Here is a 10108-nt window from a genome sequence, read left to right as displayed (position 1 = left end):
TAAACGAGTGTCTTTTATCATAACTTTGTACTGGGTGGAGAAAGAGTACAGGGGTACATTTGATTGGTTGACATTCGGCATGGTTTGTAAGACTTATTTATTAAGAATTTCTATTGGCTGGGGCATTCAACTTTAGTCACAGTTTCCTGTGTTCCAGAGTTGGTTCCAGTAAGACAGAGATCCCCAGGCCGTGGAAAATTCCACTGTCTCAAGCAGCTTGCTTGACAAGCCCCTTGACAAGATTTACATTAACATCCCAGCTCCCCTGTCCTTAACTGCTGCTCAGAACTAGATGAAATTAGCTGAAACTAGTTTAGGTGCCATATTGACATTCTGGTTAACCTTTTAGTTCATTAAGTACCTCACGCACAGTAACATCTCAGCCTTTTGAGCGAAGACGGGCCACCATTTTTGAACATGAGACGTATGAAGTTACATGTTACCCTTATTACACCTGGATGGCATGATTAAGAATGTTGCTTATGTAATTTACATGATCTCCTTGTTTGTAAGCCCTATAAAAGTGACCTCCCTAAACTCAACCCTCGAGCAGTCTTGGGGGCACCAGCATTGACTGTTCCTTTCCTTGTGCAACAATATAAAGCTGCATTTCTGATCTCCCACCTCTTGTTTATTCACCGTGATGACTGGAGCAGAGCAGGACCTGGAGTTTCCGGCAACACCAACAACAATTTGGGTGGGCTACCTCAGAATGTTGCAGAACAAGTTATTTTGGTCAGGAATGTAGTCATGGGTCACTTATTCCATAAAGCAGAAGCAGGGGTCTAGGACAAAATGGAGTCTGATTCCAACCCATGTCAGCCGTTTTAGTTATGTCAAGAGCCTGTTTTAGAGCGCTATTTCACAGATAGAATTTTATTCTCTAATTTTCATAACCCTATTTTTTTATAGGTAAAATTTCAGCCATGAGATTGTCCTACAAAGGAGAAGAAAGTACATGTAATTTTTGGTAAAAAGTCTCATTACATTCAAAAGTTTCTCAAAAATAAGCATCTTTAAAATAGCCAGGTCAGTAAAGAAGCAATAATTATATTATTTTTGTGAAAATGCCTTCTAGTCTAACCCAAGCTCTACCAAGCAGGAAAGTTTTCCCAAACATAAATCAGCAGTAAAGAATTTCTCTCCTTCCTGAGGCAAGTTTGTACCATTACACCAACACTCTCTTGTCTAGGTGTCATTCCGCACACTCTGGCTTACACAGCTCAGGTTAATTTGAGCTAAGTATTGAGAACAATGGAGAAGGAAAGCACTAGGAGGATCAGGTTTACTGGCTCAGATCATGCAGAATAGGTGAAAGAGATTAAGACAGACAAATGTAAACACAAAGCAGAGCTGAGTAAATGAGGAAAGGTGCAAGTGAGTTTGGTTATGTAATCCTTGCTTCTCTGAACAACACCAGCCTTAGATGGACAAAGAAGGGTATGATTAATAATTTCAGTTTTAACAAAGATATTGTTTAGTTCTGTTGAATAGGAAAATTAATAACAGGTATTTTACTTTGATTTTAAGGTTTTTCTTATCCAGAAAACCAAATATTAACCATAAAAAGCCTGATACCCAAACTGCAAATGTCTGCCAGAAACTGCTCTATAGCAATGTAAATTTGTCTTATCCTACTAGAAAAGGATAGTTGTCAAACTATCACACCCTGATTTAAATCTCAAAAAGCCTCATGGCTGCAGATGAGTGGAAGCCCAAACTTAGCAGCCAGGCGGAAGTAAACTGGTATCAGTGGATCTCAGTAAAAGGTAAAGGCAAGGTTCAATCTGTCACGTTAAGATTAGCCAGCAGTTGATCTTTCCACATTTCCACATTTCTCCCTCTTTACTGGAAACCCTGGTGGTGTAGCGGTTAAGTGCTACGGCTGCTAACCAAAAGGTCGGCAGTTCGAATACACCAGGTGCTCCTTGGAAATTCTATGGGGCAGTTCTACCCTGGCCTACAGGGTTGCTATTAGTCGGAATCTACTCTACGGCACTGGGTTTGGTTTTATTTTTTGGTCCCTCTTTATTAGCCTCATTGTACCTAGCTTCTTTGAGCCATTTGCTTTTTCTGGAATCAAAATGGCTTCCCTATATGCATATAGAATAACTGCTCCAAATAAACATTATGTTCAAATTTCAGTAAGTTTTTTTTTTTTATTTTAAACAGTTTCAAGCATTCAACTCAGCTTCACTGGGATCCCCCAAGCACTTGGTAGCCTCCTTTTCTCTGATAGGGTCCCCAGGTCTCATAATGAATTGCCACAGCACAGCACAGCTCTAGAGGGCACCAGAAACCAAACCAGTTGCTGTTGAATCTATTCCAACTCATGGTGATCCCGTCAACCCCATGGTTCCCCGTGAGGCCCCTGCCTACAACACCCAGCTACACTGTCCACATAGAATGGGTGCTGAGATTCATGACAAAGAGCAAGACTCTCCCCAATTTCCACCATCATTTCATACAGGTTAACAAATTTTTATGAAAAATATATTTCCCCCCCCAAAAAATGTAGTGAGAAGTATAATATTGTTTTTATGCTTTTGCATATCTCTTTGTCCACTTTAATGGAGGATAGCTGAACTCTCTTATCAACTTCTGCATTTAATCTGTGAGGACATTGTTATGGATTGAATTGTGTCCCCCCAAAATGTGTGTCAACTTGGCTAGGCCACGATTCCCGGTATTGTGTGGTTGTCTACCACTGATGCTAACGAGGCAGGATTAGAGGCTGTTATGTTAACGAGAGGACTCAATCTACAGGATTAGGCTGTATCTTGAGTCAATCTCTTTTGAGATATAAGAGACAGAACCAAGCAGAGAGGAAAGGGACCTCACACAACCAAGAGAGAAGATCCGGGAGTGGAGTGCATCCTTTGGACCTGGGGTCCCTGTGCTGAGAAGCTCCCAGGCCAGGGGAAGATTGATGACAAGGACCTTCCCCCAGGGCTGACAGAAAGATAAAGCCTTCCCCCGAACTAGTGCCCTGAATTCAGACTTCTAGCCTCCCAGACTGCAAAAGAATAAATTTCTCTGTTAAAGCCATCTGCTTGTGGTATTTCTGTTATAGCAGCACGAGAAAACTAAGACAGACTTCATAGGTCATGCTGCCTTTGGAAAGCCCACTGTATGCTCCTGAAAAAATGGGAGTAAAATAGACAAATAATTTGTTAATATTAGTGTAAATAATACTAATAATGAACCACCACTTATCTGTTTGTCATGGCTTGTATGTTGCTACAATGCTGGAAGTTATGCCACTGGTATTTCAAGTACCAGCATGGTCGCCCATAATGGACAGGTTTCAGCAGAACTTCCAGACTAAGACAGACTATGAAGAAAGCGCCGGCAATCTGCTTTTGAGAATCAGCCAATGAAAACCCTATGGATCACAACAGAATATTGTCCAATACAATGTTGAAAGATGAGCCCCCTAGGTTGGAAGGTATACAATGGCTGCAACAATGGACTCAAGCATACCAACAATCATGACGATGGCATAAGGGCAAGCAACACTTCATTCTGTTGTACACAGGGTCAACACGAGCTGGGGCTGACTCCATGGCACCTGCCCACACAGTTATTATGAAAAGTCTTGACTTCACACTGCCCAAAACAATCCCTGGGTCATACTTGGAGGATTGCCAGTTTAAAGGATCAAATTTGTCTTAAATCAGGGTTAAACAGCATATGCAGTGTCTATATGTGGCTGGTAGCTGGAAGAACACATCTGATGTATCAACAGAAGAAAGCACATAAAGCAAACCCATTCCCTGTTCCCCTTGGTTAGCCTTTTTCTTCTTCTCCAACAAGCCAACTACCTGGGCCTTGATAGGCAGACAAAAGTGTAGGGCAATTTCAGAATGTAATCACAACGTTTAAGACGAGTTATATTTGGTGGTCTGCCTACTGGGACATTTTCTTCTACCACCTGAAGGAAGACGCTCCAAAAGAGAGGCCTGGACAGCTCTGCCAAGCACAGGTGGCACACAAGGACCCACAACCTGGTTGGGGGACTCGTGCAAATCTAAACCCTTTGGTCAGCCTGTCAAATGACAGACACATAAGAATAAAGATAATGAAAAAAAAATTTTTGTGTGAATATTTTAAGAAATGTATTAATGAATAATGCTAAGAAGACTCAAGCCTTCAAAGGTACTCCATAGATACTCCTTGACTTGACTTTCCTACCAGAAATTTATGTTGCCTGCCAACATGAACAATGGTTAAGAGCTCAGCTGCTAACCAAAAGGCTGGCAGTTTGAATCCACCAGCCACTCCTTGGAAACCTTATGGGGCAGTTCTGCGCTGTCCTACAGGGTCGCTGTGAGTTGGAATCGACTCGAGGGCAATGAGTTTGGGGTTTTTTGTGGGGGGGGGGGGTTGTCAACATGCACACCGCCTTCACGTTTCTCAGTCTGGCAATCATACTCACTCTCTCAGGAAAACCCACCTCCTACAGGAGAAAGTCTAACTCCCTGAATCCTTTCAGAGTTTTCAACCTTGAGTAGTTCCCAAAGTTTCAGTCAGGTGAATATGCATGTTCCCTCTCCCACTTAGATTTGATTCTGTGTTTTCCTTCAATAGAAAGGTCAATTACCAGTATTCTCACCACTTCGGGGGATTTGCTTTGGATGGGGGTATGTTTAACACCTGTATTGCAACCTTGCACTTATATTGATGAGTGAGAAGGATGCCCTCCCTAAGAGTTTGGTTTGGCCTAAGGTAAAGCATAGTGGTTAAGCGATCGACTGATAACCAAAAGGTTGGCAGTTTGGACCACCACTGGCTCTGCAGGAGAAAGATGTGGCAATCTGTTTCCCTAGAGATTTACAGCATTGAAAACCGCATGGAGTTGCCATGACTGAAAACCAAACCCATTGCTGTGAAGTTGATTCTGACTCATAGTGACCCAATAGGACAGAGTAGAATTGCCCCATAGGGTTTCCAAGGAGTGCCTGGTGGATCAGAACTGCTAAACTTTTGGTTAGCAGCTGAACTCTTAACCACTACACCACCAGGGTTTCCATGGAGTCACTATGAGTCGGAATCAACTTGACGGCAGTGAGTTTTTTGGTTTAAAGTAAATAAAAACTTATAATTTTAAAGCACTGATGAAGTCTTTGTCTGAAGAGGAAGATAGCCCTGCTGTTAGAATAGGCAGCAGAATGGTTCCTCATGTCTTCAGCATTAAATAGCTTCTTCACAGGGTCTAGAAACAGGAAGATGAAGAAAGAACTGTCGCTACTCTGCATAATAATGTAAGTGAAATCTCCACCCAGAGCATGGAATCTTCATAAATTTTACAATATTTAGGAAAATATTCCAACTCCTTAAAGTACTGAAAGCCTTTGAAAATATTGGTTGTCCTTAGGGTGAGTTTGCACACTTGCCAACAGTCATCAACCAGAAAACTGAAAGAAGTGTAAGGACTATCTTCACCCCACACTAACCAAAAATAAAAAAATTAAATAAACTAAACCAGTTGCCATCAAGTCGAATCCAACTTATAGTGACCCTATAGAACAGAGTAGAATTGCCCCACAGGTTTTTGAAGGAGCAGCTGGTAGATTTGAACTGCCAACCTCTTGGTTAGCAACCAAACTCTTAACCCCTATGCCACCAGGGCTCCAACTAAGGTAGAGAAATCTCAAAAGCAGGGATGGATTACCCAAGAAGCAAGGTACACATGGGCTTGGGCTTACCTACTAACCTGTAGTGCATAATTTCACCTGTTTTTCACATCTTTCACAGAAACCTATGTGAAATTGTGCACTACAGATTAATAAGTAAACACAATTAAGCCTGTGTGTAACTATAAACCCATGCATACCTTGCTTACAGGTTAACAAACCCCTGCTCAAAGTCCCCAGGCTTAGTGTAGCAAAGCCAAAGGTGGTGGTGTTTCGGCTATACCTGCCTCTAGTGTTTTATAGACTAAATAACTCAGCCACTGGGGAGTATTGCTGTGGGTTACTTTGTCTAGTGAAGTCACTGATGGAGGGAAAAGGATAGCTCCTAAGGCAGGCCAACGTCAGACGTTAGTGGATGGGATTTCCTAAACAGGGTAAGTGTCATGGATTGAATTGTGTCCCCCCAAAATTTCTACTTGGCTAGCTTATGATTCCCTTGTGTGATTGACTACCATTTTACCTTCTGACATGATTTCCCTGTGTTGTAAATTCTATCACTATGATAAAATAAGATGGATTAGTAGCAGTTACACCAATGAGGTCTACAAGAATAGTGTCTTAAGCCCATCATTTTTGAGATATAAAAGAGAGAAGTGAGCAGAGAGAATGGGAACCTCCTACCAGCAGGAAAGCAGTGCCAGGAGCAGAGTGGGTCCTTTGGACCTGAGGTTCCTACTCTGAGATGTTCCCAGATCAAGGGAAGACTGACGACAAGGCCCTTCCTCCAGAGCCAACAGAGAGAAAGCCTTCCCCTGAGCTAACACCCTGAATTTGGACTTGTAGCCTACTTGACTGTGAGAAAATAAACTTCTCTTTGTTAAAGCCACCCACTTGTGGTGTCTCTGTCATAGCAGCACCAGATGACTAAGACACTATGAAAATTTGGGGCACTGCAGAAATGTCCTTCATTGTGGGAGAAAGATGGACCCAGGAAAAGCGGAATGTAGCAGGAAAGTGGAGCAGGCCCCCATGGGATGCCCCTAACACAGGTCTCCTGTTAAGTCTGTGTCCTTGAAATCTGAGAGTGCTCATGCTGAGTGCCCCTTTACGAGAGGATTTTCTCCTACACTGTACTCTCCCATAGTCATTCCCTCAGAAGGGTGTTTTTCACATGTACAACTTCCTGGAGTTGGGGGAGGCAATAGGATTGCTAGTAGTGGGAAGCCAGGACTTCTCCATACTACCCCTTCCTGAGACAGGAGCAACTTGATCTTTTCCTGTGCCTGCTACTATGCTCATTTTCTATTATGTCACTTTTTTACACTCTATTAATATATACCATGCTTGCTTCCAGAAGGACATCCATATCACCCTGTACTGTAATCCTAGCCTTTCTCATCCTCTAGACTGAGAATCCTCAGGGCACAAACTATCTTAATCTCTATTTCCTCATCACCTAGTACCATGTGGTGCTCAATCAATGTTTGCTAAATGGAAGAAAACTGAAATAAGGCACTTTCCTCAAAGAGAAATCATTACTTCGATTTGGTTCCAAATGAACAAAGGGAATAAAGAGAACCAACGAAGACTGTGAAGTTAATCGTATTGTGATTGCGTAAAATGCGAAGATTCATTCGCTTGCGTTATTTTATGATACATATGTTCCTGGGCAATTTATATTAACATTGGAGTCATCTCTCTGGTCAAGTAAATATTTAGATGATTAAGTATGCTTGCACATTAGTGCCTGTTACCAAAGATGTCCATTTAGTCAAAACAAAGGGGCTGAAAATAAAACATAAAATGAAGAAGAAAAAAAAAAGCTCTGTGGCTCCTCCTCCAGACATCCCCCTCCCAACAGCGGTGAATAGGAGGGACTGTCTCACCCCCCCTTCCCCCGGGAGGCTATCCTTGCAGTGTTTTAGGCTGTTTTGAAATTCTTTTCTTTAGGAGATTTTTTTTTTTTCTTATCAAACAGAGCTGTTGCTATTCCGGTGTCTGGTGTACCAGGAGCCGAAGACCACGTCGGCATCGCTCGGCTGGTGAAAATGCAGATTGATGATGGAGCGCCTGGGGATGCGCTTTCCCTAGTCTGCGAAACGCACACACCTTGAATGACAGCGAATTCTTCTCTACAGGTTTTCCTTACGGGCACGTCTTCCTCGCGGTCTTTCGGTTTTCCCTAGAAAATCGCTGAGGGGATTCGTGCGCAGAGGGAGAGGGGCCGGGCGCGGCGATTCCAGGGAGCCTCTGCAGACACCTGGGGCTCCATTCCTGCTGTGCGCGTAGCCACGGACCGGCTCTGCGGGCTGCGGCTCCCTCTCCCCGCGGGGTCGCCGGCTAGGAGCGGGCGGCGGCGGCTATGGGGAAGCGCGTTCATGCCCGAAGGTGCGGATGGGCGTGAGCGGGCTGAGCCGCCGCCGCCGCAGCACCGGCACGCGCGACCAGCGCGCTCTCCGCGGAGCCCGCTAGCTCTCCGCCGGATTGCGGGGGCCCGCGACCGCGCCCCCGGCGCGCGGCTGCCCAAGCGGAGCCACCGCCGAGTCCAGAGCGGCGTCTAGACCCGGGCGGAGGCACCACGTGGAGAACGCTAGCTGCAGCCAGATGTGCAAGACAGCCGCTGCACCGCAAGACCTGAAGAGCCGCTCCTTTCCCCTGCCAGACTTTGCTCCGCTCTCCGGCTAAAGGCCCGGCCCCTCCGCCTGCGCAGGGGTCCTGGAAAGAAGCCGCGGCGCCAGCGAGGCGAGGCTCCAAGAGCCGAGGTCTAATCAAAACGCCTCGGCAGGAGGTTTGTCCCCTTCCGCGCGCCGTGCCGCGCGGCCACGAGAGTGTGTAGAGTGCGCGTGGCGGAGATGGGCGAGACCATGTCTAAGAGACTGAAGTTGCAACTCGGCGGGGAGGCAGAAATGGAGGAGCGGGCGTTTACCAATCCCTTCCAGGACTACGAGGCTGCCGCTTCCGCGGTGCTTGCCGCTGGAGCTGCTGAGGAGACTGGCAGTGCTCGACCCCCGTCCACCACGGACGAGCTCGGCCTGCCTTTTAATAACGATGGGAAGGTGAGTCGGTGGTCCGCGTAGGACCGGCCCTGGGCCGCGCCAGGTGGGGGAGCGCTGGTGTTGGTAGCGTCCACCCGTCCCGCCCCGGCGGCGCGCTGACGTCACCCGACCGCGCCGCGGGTTTGGAGATCGCGGGGTCGGTCTGTGTGCCTTTCGTTGACGCTGTGCAGTGGTCCTTCTCCGGGCGAGGCAGCGCTTTGTGTGTTGTTAGCCACTTTCCGGCGTCTTTGAAATATAACTTCCTTACTCCGGTTATGGAGCGCTGTTGTGTCCCGGCGCCTGGAAGTGACTAGCAGGGTTATTGTGGCAGTTAGGCAGATTTGTTTACTATCGAAGGCCCAGGGGCACCCTTTTCGCCCTCCAGTGATGCAGAATTATCCACTGACAACCTGTTCTTTACACTTTTTTTTTTTTTTTCCGCAGCAGATTCCATCGTCAAGTTAGAATTTACGGCATAGGGACAAAGAAAGCGTGGTACATAAACAGTAGTGTCATTTTGACTGGTCTTGGCTAAGCGTTTTACCTAATATCATCCTGTAAATTTCTGTGCTTTTAATGCAGTGGCCATAGCTTGGTTTTTTAGTTTCTTTTTACCATAGTCTGTGTGTCGAGGAATTGGAAATAGGGTGTCTAGACGAAAGTCAATTTGAGAGGGAAAAAGTAAACGAAGGAAGACATGAATATTGGCATAATCTTGTCCTGCATTTGCCAGTTAGACTATGTCACCACACCCCCTACCCCATCTCAGTGTTCAAGTCCCACTTCATCTCCGTAGCTCCCATGTATTTTATATTCAAAAAGGCATAAGTTGGCCAAAACTAAATAGAAGGTAATTTTGAAAGAGACATTGGTTGGAATATGGGATCTTAGGCAAGTGACTTAATTCACTAAACCTCACTTTTCTTATAAATGATTAGAAATTGTTGTCCACATTTTTAACTTACAGGGATGTTCATGATTGAATTAGATCATGTATATAAATTGGAAATGTGGTACATAGTAGGCCCTTAATAAATGTTGCCGCTTTCTTTTCCTGTAATATTTTAAGTTTTATGGTTTAGAATTCATATGCCAATACTGATTTTTCTCTAGAGTCTTTCCATTTTCACATACATGTCTATTTATATTTGTGACTTACTGTTCAAAATTTTTATAACAAAAAAAGCCTTTGGCAAACATTAAAAAAAATCATACTTGTTACCAATTGCTATCTCAATACTATTCTTGGAGTAACGAGGCTACTGCAGTGTTTAATGAGAAACGAGTGAAAAGAACTCTAGACAGCTATTTGATGTGGTAACAGTCTTCATGAGAACGATAAAGAGATGTGAGGAGCAGGTGAATTTCATTGTCAGCCTCACAGAAGGAAATAACCCCTGGCTCAACTCAAGTTCTGAAATTTTACCCTTTATATCT

At 44.8% G+C, this 10108-nt stretch overlaps 1 protein-coding gene across 1 annotated transcript in view; it reads left to right on the top strand.

Moving 5' to 3' along the window:
- Positions 1-7643: 7643 nt before the first annotated feature.
- Positions 7644-10108, top strand: part of LANCL2 (LanC like glutathione S-transferase 2) — a 65586-nt gene continuing 63121 nt past the window's right edge. The window contains exon 1 of the mRNA XM_049893452.1: positions 7644-8692. Coding sequence (XP_049749409.1) covers positions 8489-8692 — 204 coding nt within the window. The 5' untranslated portion in view covers positions 7644-8488. The remainder of the gene's footprint in view (positions 8693-10108) is intronic.

Source organism: Elephas maximus, chromosome 8 (genome assembly GCF_024166365.1).
Source record: "Elephas maximus indicus isolate mEleMax1 chromosome 8, mEleMax1 primary haplotype, whole genome shotgun sequence".
NCBI lineage: Eukaryota > Metazoa > Chordata > Mammalia > Proboscidea > Elephantidae > Elephas > Elephas maximus.
This window is presented reverse-complemented; position numbering and strand designations above follow the sequence as displayed.